This window comes from Diabrotica virgifera, chromosome 10 (genome assembly GCF_917563875.1).
Source record: "Diabrotica virgifera virgifera chromosome 10, PGI_DIABVI_V3a".
In the NCBI taxonomy this organism is placed as follows: domain Eukaryota; kingdom Metazoa; phylum Arthropoda; class Insecta; order Coleoptera; family Chrysomelidae; genus Diabrotica; species Diabrotica virgifera.
The window spans coordinates 11574657-11587314 of record NC_065452.1 but is presented as its reverse complement, the minus strand read 5'-3'; the positions used below and the strand labels follow the sequence as shown (position 1 = coordinate 11587314).

General features: G+C 33.8%; 1 protein-coding gene across 1 annotated transcript in view; it reads left to right on the top strand.

Annotated features, from left to right (window-relative positions):
• LOC114332052 (uncharacterized) overlaps positions 1–12658 on the top strand; it is a 149292-nt gene that overhangs the window by 19674 nt on the left and 116960 nt on the right. Inside the window, exons 3-4 of the mRNA XM_050641406.1 lie at positions 10987–12423; positions 12479–12582. Coding sequence (XP_050497363.1) covers positions 10987–12423; positions 12479–12582 — 1541 coding nt within the window. The remainder of the gene's footprint in view (positions 1–10986; positions 12424–12478; positions 12583–12658) is intronic.

Here is a 12658-nt window from a genome sequence, read left to right as displayed (position 1 = left end):
TCACCGAGTTCACATTCTGACTATATATTTTCTGGATGATTCGTATCATTTTATGTCCTACACCTTTCTCTCTTAGCACTTTCCACACTCTCTGTCTGGGTACTTTGTCGAAGGCCTTTTCTAGGTCTAAGAAGGCTAAGTATATGTTCTTTTTCTCTTGAAGCGCTTTTTCGCCTATTTGTTTTAGCGTGAATATATGATCTTGTATGCTCCTTCCGCTTCTGAAACCACTTTGTGACTCGTCTAGTGTATCTTCCGCGATTATTCTTATTCGTTTATCTATGATTTTCTCTAATATTTTCATGGATACACATAGCAATGTCAATCCTCTGTAGTTATTACATTCTCTTTGGTCACCTTTCTTATGTATGGGAACTATCAATGCGGTTTTCCAGTCCTCTGGTAATATTTCATCTTTCCATACTTTATTCATTATTTCTAGTAGTATTTCAGTACCTTGTTGTCCCATGTTTCTTATTATTTCCACCGTTACTTTGTCAATTCCCGGAGCTTTTCCATATTTTAGCTGTTTTATGGCTTCTTGTAGTTCTTCTAATGTTATTGGTTCTTCTACATTTTCTTCAGGTGTTTCTTCTGGTTCAGTATTGGTTTCTGTATTGTTGTCATGGTTCAATAGTTCTTCAAAGTATTCTTGCCATCTATTCATTATTTGAGTTGGTTCTGCTAATAAGTTTCCATTTTTACTCTTAATATTGTGTTCTTTTTGTTTGTTCTCTGTTCTTAATGTTTTTAGTGTTCTATAGAAGAGCTTTTGATTACTTTTACTGTCTTGTTCCATTTTATCACCAAATTTTGTCCATGTTTCCTTTTTAGCTGCAGTTACTAGTAGCTTTACTTTTTTTCTTTCATTTTTATAAATGTTGTAGTATTCGTTTGTCTTGTTTTGCAGATATTGTTTCCATGCTTTTTTCTTAGCTTTTACTTGTGTTTTTATTTGTTCTGTCCACCAAGCTGTCTGTTTTTTCGTGGGATTTGTTTTACTTATTCCGCATACTTCTTTAGCTGAGTCTAGTAATAGGTGTTTAAACCAATTCCACGCTTGGTTTATATTCTCTTCGTTCGTTTCTATTTTATTATTGAGTTTTTCGTTTACTTTCTTCTCATAGTCTCTTGCTGTTTCTTTATTTCTGAGTTTATAAGTATTAATTGTCTCCACCGTTACCATTGTTTGATTATCTGGTGGATTAACTTTTATGTCTATTGTTTTCTCTCTTATCTTTGCAACAACCATATAGTGATCACTACCTATTTCTGGGCCTCTATGTACTTTAGTATTCATAACTTTTTTTCTGTCGTTGCTTTCAACTAGTAAATAGTCAATTATGGATTTTTCGTTACGGCTCTTTACTTCTCTTGTGTACATATGGATATCTTTGTGCTTAAAAAATGTGTTAGTTATAATCAAGTTGTGGATAGTGCAAAATTCAAGCATTCTTCTCCCATTATTATTTCTAGTCTGCTCTCTATACTGTCCTATGCATCTTGTGTATAACTCATCTCTTGTTCCAACTCTACTATTGAAGTCGCCTATTATGTATATCTCTCCTTTAGCGCTTTCTGTTATCAGTGTCAACTCATGCCAAAATTCATCTTTGTTGTATGCTGTGTCGTCTTCGTTTGGGCCATAAACTACTATTACAGTTTTTATGCGATTATTCTCTGTATTATTAATTTCGATACTCAATATTCTTTCGGACCATGCTTTCCAATCACCTATTTGTTTCTCCATACTTTTATGTATTATACATCCTACTCCTGCAGCTGCTCTTTGATCTTCTCGGACTCCACTATATATCATTGTGTGTTCATTCTCTAATTTTATTTCACCTTTACCTTTTTTCTTAGTCTCAGTTATTGCTAGTATGTCTAATTCCGTTGTTTCAAATTCTTCTATTAGTTCTATTTCTTTCCCAGTTATACTTTTAATATTCCATGTTCTAATTTTCCAATATTCACCTTTATTTCTTCTTTGCTTTGATGTTTTGGTTATGTTTGTATTACTGCATGCATTTACCATTTTCTTGTCCTTGTTCATAGCCAGTTCCGTTCCTTTATTTTCGGTCCGGCAGTTAGTTAGTTTTTTGTGGCCTTATTGCTTATTAGATTTTTATTGAGCTCAAGTTTTTCTTGAGATCTATTCCAGGTCCGTAGTTCATCATTTATTATGAGTTTATTATATCTAATAATGACTTTATTACCTTTGGCTCGTTCTTCTTTTCCTTTTTCTCTTATATTTTTTTTGTATTTTCCTCTCGTTGTAAGTTAAATCATCATCAATGAATATGTTGAGTTCTTTTACTTGCTTATATTTTTTCTTATTTTGCAGTATTTTTATTTTGTCTTCGGTGGTATTCATTTCTACTTTGCAAACGTTATTTGAGAGTTTCGTAACCTTTTTAATTTCTGCCTGAACTCCTAAGTGCGATACTATATTATTGGATATTTGTTCTTTCATCTGGTTATGGTCATCTCCAATTATTTCTAATCCTTTGATAATGATATTGTTTTTTCTTTCTCTTTTTTCTGCAATTTCTATTTTCTCATGTAGTTTCTCTATCTCCTTTTTCATCTCAGCATTTTCAGTTTTAAGATTAATTATTTCTGATAAATTCCAATAATAAATTAACTAATTATCATTTGAATGAATGACAGCGCTCAGCTGTTCACGTGAACTCACAATGGTTTGACGCAGCCATGTTGTAATTTTAAACTAAAAAAGAATTTAGATGTGATAAACTTTTAATTTTAAGGGTTTTATACCCGATATCTGTGGCTTTTGCCCAGTATTCATGATTTATTATGTGAATTTTAACAATTACTCTTCTATGAAGGATTTATAAGAGGACGTAAGTTTTTCAATCTTTTGTTTATAAAAAATCTCTTATCTTAAATGTCCTTTTAGGAAGCTCTGATGATGGCACGTTATGTGTTGAAAGTACTTAGCTGATTATTAAAAATTTTTTTACACACTTTCAATTTCTTTGAGAACATACACCTGTTTGCCGGTTTGACCCTTTTTTAGAAGTGTGTACAAGTCATACCGTCTGTTTCAATTGATAAAATAATGACAGTTTGCTTTATAAACGTATGCCCGCAAATGCTTCGTTTCCGAGATAGGGGGTGTTGAAATTGTTCTTACAAACTGACGATTTATTTATTTCTCTAAAACGGTTTGTGATATGCAAATGAAATTTGGTAGATTTTAAGAGGTAGTTATTGCGCATTTTTTGGCGTACAATTAAGAATTTTATATTCACCATTGGCGTGCATACGGGTATAAATATTTTAGATATATCCCTTATGCACGCCAATGGTGAATATAAAATTCTCAATTGTATGCCAAAAAATGCGCAATAACTAGCTCTTAAAATCTACTAAATTTCATTTGCATATCACAAACGGTTTTAGAGCAATAAATAAATCGTCAGTTTGTAAGAACAATTTCAACACCCCCTATCTCAGAAACGAAGTATTTGCGGGCATAAGTTTATAAAGCAAACTGTCATTATTTTATCATGCAGAATTACCCATTAAAGCTTGCCGTACTTATTGAAAAACACCCTGTATTGACGAAAAACAGGGGTAGTTGTTAAAGTGCCTAACTTTTTTATTATCCAACATAAGCGAATGAATAAAAAAACAGAATGTTAAGAAAATCTGTGGCTATAGTTGGGTTTTAATTTTAGTATTTTATAAAAGCTAGAACATTCCACAGGGTGTTCCAAAGTTTGAGAAAAAACACAGTTTGATTCGTACACCCTGTATACAATGACAATGTACCTGTCTAGCAACAATATTATTACAGCGATATTGATAAAGAATAAGGCTATAACATATTAAAAAAATTACTTAAATCGGACATCAGGTTTAGGAAATACAAGACATTAAAAATGACCCATTTTTTGGGGTGCCCGTTTTCTCTGCCGGTGAGTGTATGTCTCGGTATTTAGCCGCTATCGCTGTGTCATCGGCATAAAGGATACGGAGCAGAAACTCTCACGCTCATAAAAACAACAGCACTAAAAATGCGAATGGCACAAAGGCGCATGAAAAGATCGATCCTCGGCGTGACAAAAAAAGACAAAATAAGGAACCAAGACCTAAGAAACAGGTATCACTGATGTCGTCGAACGTATAGCCAAGCTGAAATGGAATTGGGCAGGTCACATAGTGAGATTAAGAGAGTCAATATGGACCAGAAAACTAATTGACTGGCGCCCAAGAGAAGACAAACGCAGCAGAGGACGACCACCAACACGCTGGATGGACGACATTAAACGAATATCCAAGAAATGGCAACAAGACGCACAGAACCGTGCAAAGTGGCGAAAAATGGGAGAGACCTACGTCCAGCAGTGGACAGAAGAGGTTGCATGATGATGATAATCGATCAGACATGTAAGGAAGAAACAGAAATCCAGTTAAGACTGACCAAGAGTAACAGATGCGCTGCGGATATGAGCAAAATAATTAAGGCTAAATAAATAGCACGTAATACAAAAATAAGAGTATACAAAACGATTATTTCATTCCTAGGAGATTCTGACCAATAGAAAGCTACAGAAATCTGAATTAAATCGATAATTTTTGATAATTACCCGTCGTTAAATATATTACGTCAGATGCCCTTCGTTGCTACGAAAAAATACATTCAGTGACATTAATGACAATTAATGTTTTAAAAATTATAAAAGTGATCACTTTCAATCGTCAAATATTTATAAAAACTTTGTGTTTAATTGTACTAATTTGTACTTACATAAATAAATTAAAATAAAATTTTGGTTTTGAACAGTTTTATTCATGAAATAATCACAACAAATTGCACTCGAACTCTAAAATTAATATAGAATTTTAGAGCTCTTGTGCAATTACTACTGACAATTAGACCCACAATGCCATACGGGGCGAGACGTGGATTATGAATAAAACCATGCAGAATAGATTAGAAGCCTGGGAAATAAAGATACTTCGCAGAGTATTTGGCGGAAAAGTAGTTGAGGGAGAATGGAAAAGACGAACGATCTAAGAAGTGTACCAACTCTATGCTAACCCGCTGATATCAAAAATAGTGAGAAAACGCAGACTAGAATGGCTCGGTCATCTAGAAAGAATGCAGGATGGCAGACAAGTCAAGAATATTAGTTGAAGAGCATCGGAGGGCAAAAAAAAGACAAGAAGGAAATGGAGAGATGCAGCAATGGAAGACGTCAGTGAGTTGGCCATCAGAGATTGGACGCAGACAGCTAAGAACAGAAAACGATGGAAATTATCCATCCGGCAACGGGCCAAAAAGGCCTGTTATTGACGTTATACATACATACATAGATTTACATCCATAAATTATGGATTTCCAGCTCTTTCTCTTCTTCTGTGTCAGATTCTTTTAAGTTCTTCAATGTTATTATCAACAGTCCACAATCTTTCTTCCACTTTTTTACGTGGTTTACGGCATTAGTCCAGTTATCTTTCGTTGCGTTTTTTATAGAATTTAATAAAAGTTGTTTGACATCCTTCAATTAAAAAATGTATTTTGTCTGGACACTTCATCTTTTACTTGAGCCCATATTAACTCTATAGGACTTTTCATCGATTGTCATTTGTTTCGAACTTCTGTCACATGTTGTATAATCTGTGTATAATATTAATATACACGGATTATACGACATGTGACAGAAGCTCGAAACAAATGACTGTGAATGAAAAGCCCTATTGGATTTAGTGATAAAGTGGCAAACGTAATACCGTTATTCCTATTGTTTTTGCTGTTTCGTCGATAACAAATTTTTTATAGTACGATTTATGTTACCTTGCAATTCATAATAATTCCCTTTTAAGCCTAGTCTGATCATGTATTTATTGTTTTGCGTTGGAGCCAATCAATTATATCTACTTTTTTCCATGAGACCGTTGGTAACTTTTGAACTAATTTTGAGTGATAGCGCTATCGGAAACAACGACAACATTATTCTGGTAGAGAATTGAATACCTGAAACGAGTAATCCTCAAAAACATCGGAGTCCATTTCTTTGTGGTAATCTTTAGTGCAGAGGTTCTCAATCTGTGGTACATGTACCACTGGTGGTACATATCATAGTTTGCGGTGGAACACTAAACACAAAGACACAGCCAAAATCCAGCATATTTGTAGTTAATTATATTACCTAGCTAAGAGATAGGTATTTGTTCTCTCTTCAATCCTAACCTCCCGGAGGGAGTATAGAGGTCGACGTGACATCGTGTATTGTCCGTCTCCAAAGATCTCTGTCTCTGGTCATTTCTTTTAACTCATGCATAGGGATTTTACATATTCCTGTAAATTGATCGATCCATCTTGTTGGGGATCTTCCTCGTGATCTTCGGCATTCCAACTTTCCTTGTATAATGAGACTTTCCATGTTTTCTGTGTTTGCTCTCATAACATGTCCAAAGTATTTTAATTGTTGGAAATGGACTTTACTGGAGAGTCGTTGGCTAACTTTAAGCTCTCTTAAAATTGAATTACATATTTGTTCTATGGTCGGTCCAAGGAATTCGTAACATTCGTCTCCAACAGAACATTTCAGTGGCGTCTATCTTTCTTCTTTCCGAATTTCTCAGAGTCCAAGATTCACATCCGTAGGTCAGTATTGGGAATATTAAGCAGTTGATCAACCTCATCTTTAACGCTCTTGAAATTTGACTGTCCTACCATATTGTGGTCATTTTTGCTGTGGCAACTTTTGCTAAATCACATCTTCCTTTTTATTTCTTCCTGTAGTGACCCTGTGTTTGTGATTAATGATCCCAGATATAAGTATGAGCTCACAACCTCAAACCGGTCAATGTATTTGTTAGGTTACCAAAAATAAATAAAACGAATTTTGTGGAACATGACTCAAAAAGGTTGAGAACCACTGCTTTAATGGATTTTGAAACGAACTCAAAGAAACCATTCTCCACAAAACCATGTTCGCTACCAATGTGCGTGATTATTAATCTTCCAATTAAACCAGTAGTAATATCCTTTTAAAAATGCTTTTGGAGAACTTGTAATATTTTTATCTACCTATACTTTTGAAGCGGTATAATTTTCGTTTAGCCAGTTTTTTTTTAATAATGGCTTTGACGTAGCCAATTAGCCAGACTATTTGTTTTTTTTCTTCGTTTAAATTGACAGGTAAAGGACAATTTAGAACAATTAACTTTTCATACATTAATTTAATATTTTGTCTGTACTGTCCACACTCCAATATGAGGTGCTGTAGATCTCCCATTGCACCACATGCGCAATATGGGTTATCACTGATACCTATGCTGTGTTTGTATGCTGGGGTTAGTGCGTGATTTGACCTCATTCTGTTTATTGTTTTTATAAATAGCCTATTTGATTCTTGTTTAAACCATCTCTCATTGGGAATTAGTGGTTGGCAATTTCTAAAATTTATTCCCGTTGTACTTTGGTTATATACACGTTGCCAATTTTGTTTGCAATGGTTTTTACTGATATTATCTATATCGGTTACTGGTAGAAGTATGTTGTTTATGTTTCGTTTGGTTAAAGCTGCAGATTTAGCTAATTTGTCGACTTCTTCATTTCCAAATATTTCAGATTTTTAATGCCAGATTTTTAATGCCGGATTTATACTCAGCTATTCCCATTGCTGCTGTCGTTGACGGAAATATTGCCCGAAATATGATATCGACGCGAGTGAAGTGTTCACATCAGTTCCTCGCCAATGTCCTCACAACTCATTACCGAACGACTCACAAGAAAGGAATGTGACAACAGCATCGTCTTGCTCCCTTACTCACTTGCCGCTTTGCCGGCGGTAAGTGAGAGAGAGAGAGAGTAGCTGAATGTAAATACCCACTCGTATTGGCGCTGCCTCTCTTTTGACTTCCGCCACAAAAACCGACTCTTTGGGTATGTAGGTGCAATGGCAATAGCATGACGAGCAGCAGCGCGAGTGAGCTATTTACACATTCACGCTGCCCACTTCCCTGCCCAATTCCCTGTCCAAGAGGACTGAGTATAAATGCGGTAAAACGCATGGACTGAACTGTTTTTGATACCACGGACGGTATCAAATTCGTCACAACTTGTCCTTACTCGACCAGCAGATAGACAGGTAAAGGCCATAGATGATTTTTGTCAAATTCGTTAGTCATTAATAAAGGATTATCTCCTAATAGCCCAATAAAATAAAATAAAATCAAAATGTTATTCCGTACAGGTTGGAATAATTTTTTTATCAAAGTTTAGGTCAAAACAAAAGATATTTTTAAGTAAGTATATGATTCATATGAGGGGATCATTGTTTAAATAATTAAAAATGGGTAATTTTTGCACAAAATTTACTTTATTAACTGCTGCGGTAATTCATGTTCTTATTAAGGTTTTTATAATTTTTTTCTGCAAAGCTGAAGAATCAATCTTTAATATAAGACTTAATAAATTAAATTTAACCTTTGATTTATTAAAATAATTGTAAATCAAAATTGAAAAACAAATTTCCAAAAAAAATATTATTTGCATTATTAAATAAGCACTATAAAACATTTTATTTTGCAGAAAAAGTTGAGTTATGGTACCAGCATAAATCGAAAAAAAATTTGGTTGATAAATATTAAGTAGTTTATGAGATATTTAATTTGTTTATTAAAAATTACCACTTTTTAAATTGCAAAAACGCGGTTGTTGCCGATAGAGTACACAATTTTTTAAGGTCTCAATTTTTTTGCTTTTATATTATATTTTAGATCAATGGATTGACAAGTCAATCTACAATTTTTATTATGTGTATAAATGGCATTGTTAAGTAGTAGAGTTAATAGATGTACTAACGCAGTTTTAAATGTTAATAATTTGTCAATGCATTGATCGAAAATACACATAAAAGCAAAAAAAATGAGACCTTAAAAACTTATATACTCTGTCGCCAACAACCGCTTTTTTGCAATTGAAGAAATGGTAATTTTTAATAAACATATTCAATATCTCATAAACTACTTAATACTTAATGTTCGTCCGCTAAAACTTTTCCCATGCGTCACGATTCATTTTCAAACAAATTAAGTCAAAACATAAAGTGAAACGTACGCCGATGTGTGTATTATATACACTCACCGGCACAAAATTCCGCCACCCAAAATTTTTGATTAAGTTTGACAATTTATAACTTTATTATTTGTACTCCGATTTTCAAGATTATTGCACCAGTTTGTAGGTACATATATTGACATCTTTTGGTATTATTCCGGTAACACAAGAATTTTGCTTGCATGGCATTATACAGGGGTGAATGAAAGCGTTGTATTTTCTCCTAACTTTAAAACATTCTGTGGAAAAATTGAAGAGCTGATTTTGTTTCATAGTCCTGTCATATTATCCCGGAGGCATCACTAAAATTTTGTTTTTGAATTATCCGAATATCTCTTTTCTTGTAAGAGCTGTACCATTTTTTGTAACTAAAAACACTGATTTACTCATAAAATATAGGTTGGATTGATAAGATTAGAATGGCCCGCATGCTGCCCAGATCTTAATCCTAGGCCTTCAGAAAATTTGGTGCAGTTATGGCCTTGGTAGTGGAATATCGGGCTATTCCCCGGGCAAGGATAACACATCCTTATACGATGCCAAACAGATTGCGAACAGTCGTTGCTGCAAGAGGTGGACATACCCGCTATTGAATTGTTTTGTTTTGTTGTTAATTTTGTTTTGTTTTGTTAATTTTAGTGCGCTTGATATTTTTAATTAAAAAAACCTTCAAAGTAGTGTTTTTACTTACAACTCTTACAAGAAAAGAGATATTCGGATAATTCAAAAAAACAAAACCTTAGTGATACTTCCAGGATAATACAAAAGGAGTATGAAATAAAATTAGCCCTCCAATTTTTCCACAGAATGTTTTAAAGTTAGGAGAAAATACAACGCTTTCATTCACCCCCGTTTAATGCCATCTAAGCAAAAAAAATTTTGTTACCGAAAAAATGAAAAACACCACCAATACACTTACCTACAAACTGATGCAAGAGTTTTGAAAATCAGAGTACAAATAATAAAGTTACAGATTTTCAAACTTAATCAAAAATTTTGGGTGGCGGAATTTTGTGCCGGTGAGTGTATATAATACACACATCGGCGTACGTTTCACTTTATGTTTTGACTTAATTTGTTTGAAAATGAATCGTGACGCATGGGAAAAGTTATAGCGGACGAACAATATCAACCAATTTTGTTTTCTATTTATACTGGTACCATAGCGCAACTTTTTCTGCAAAAAAAATGTTTCATAGTGCTAATGTACCTATAATGCAAATAATATTTTTTTGGAAATTTGTTTTTACATTTTGATTTACAATTATTTAAATAAATCAAAGGTCAAGTTTAATTTATTGAGTCTTATATAAAAGATTGTTTCTTCAGCTTTGCAGAAAAAAAAATGATAAAATCCTTAATAAAAACATGAATTACCGTAGCAGTTAAAAAAGTAAATTTTGTGCAAACATTACCCATTTTTAATTATTTAAATAATGATCCCCTCATATGAATCATATACTTTCTTGAAAATATCTTTTGTTTTGACCTAAACTTTGATAAAAAATTTATTCCAACCTGTCCGGAATTACATTTTGATTTACATGTATTGTAATATTATTTGATCGGTATATAATGAGACAAAGTATTCTACTAATGTAATAGTATAGACACGTATAGATATACAGTATAAATCCAAAAGTAGTACTACTTTAAAAGAGAGTAGTAATTATCTGCTTAAGTTACAACCTTTACAAAATGTATGCTTTCTATTTTCTTATTATTATTAGTTAAGAGTTTTTAATTTAATAGGGTCTTTTTTTAAGTATATGTAACTACACAAATGAATGCATAACTCGTAATTTTTGAAGATTTGCATTTTTAACGAGCTGCCAGTTGCAAACAAATAGACTTTAGAAAGACATCAATCACTATTATTTCAGAGGACGATTATGACAAACCACTCTCTAGTGCTCTTGACAACAGATATGATGTTGGTATGAACAAAAGAATTTCTTCAGCCTTTCGTGAGAGACTAGAAGAAGACAATCAGAAACAACAACTGGAAGAAATGGCAAGGTCCATCCTTTCGCAATTAGAAAACACAGGCAGGTACAATGTGGAAAACGAAGATTACGAAGAATTACTAAGAGAATATTTTGATAAATACAGAAGACCCTACGAAATAAATAAAATAAATTCAAATCAAATAGATAAAAGATTAATGTACCCCAAGTTTGGATTAGATAGTGTTGGATTAAAGAAAAGAACAAGTGAACTGTATGAAGACGGTTATCCTCAAAAAGACGACTTTTATGACGGACAAGATATGGGTGACTATGGTTTCTTCAACAAAAAACACTTTTATCAAAGTAACAAACTTAAAAGGATCCGGCAAATGTATAGCAATCCTTATTCACCAGCCAAAAGGTTTCCAGTAACAAAAAGAAGCAGTGATTTTAAAGACTTTGACTACAAACCGTCTATTCCCAAAAAACAAACGGATCCTAAGGTAGAAAAGGAACTTAGTCATATTTTTGGTACTCCAAAACTAGAAGAAAAACCTGCAACCACAAAGAAACCGATCTCCACGAAACCAACTACTCCTAAAAAGGAGAGTGCAGTAACAAAACCTCCTAAAGAGGACAAACCTAATAAGAAGGTTGCCTCAGTAAATAAAGAAGAGTTTACTCCAGTTTCTCTGCCAACAGAAAAACCTTTACAGATAAAAAAGAAGTCCGTAGATTGGTCCGAGTATTTTGGTCTTGATAGGCGCAAGAAATCTTCTGAGCCAGATGATTTGGATAAAGAGTGGTTGATTGAACGGTATCACAAGTCCATAAAAATGTCCAATAAAAAGAGAAATGCCGAACTGCCTCTTTCATCCTTTCGTAACCACGAGGAACATAGAAAAAAAGCGACTTCAACTGAAGAAAAATCACTATCAGAAGAACAGAAAATAAATGACATGGATAGTAAACTACAAATCATGGAAGATAAGATTGTGGATGATGCTTTGAAGTATACAGGATCTCGTGAAGGAGAGTCCGATCCTAAAGAGGTCCAGGAAATTAAGGACAAAGTGATATCTAAACTTGCCGCTGCATATAGTTTGGAAAAAATGAGAACTGCGTTAGGAGAATACAGAGTAGCCGTAGCTAAAGAGAGAGAAAGACTGAGGAATAGACGCCCTATGACTGAGGATGATGACATGTTTTTAGAAGAAAAGAGATCTGTACCGAGGAAACAAGTCTCTGACAAAGATATTGAGAAACTGACCAAAGGAGATAACGATATTAAATGCGCTGAAGGAGATGAGGACTGCCATGAACAAAATTATAAAACCCCAGTAGACATTATCGAAAGCCACTACGGAACAGGTAAGCTAAATTATGGAACGGAGTGGTTTGTGCTTTAACGATTATTTTTTCTCAGAATTGTGCCCTTCAATTGTCAGAAGCTGCAACGAGTATGCTGTTGGAATGTATGGAGAACTCTTCAAGCCAGCTTGTCATTTGTACCAGATGTGTTTACTATGCGTAAGTGAAATTAAATATTCTACTATAGCAGAGTTACAGTATTGTGAAGAATTACAGCATACCGAGTCGACTGTCC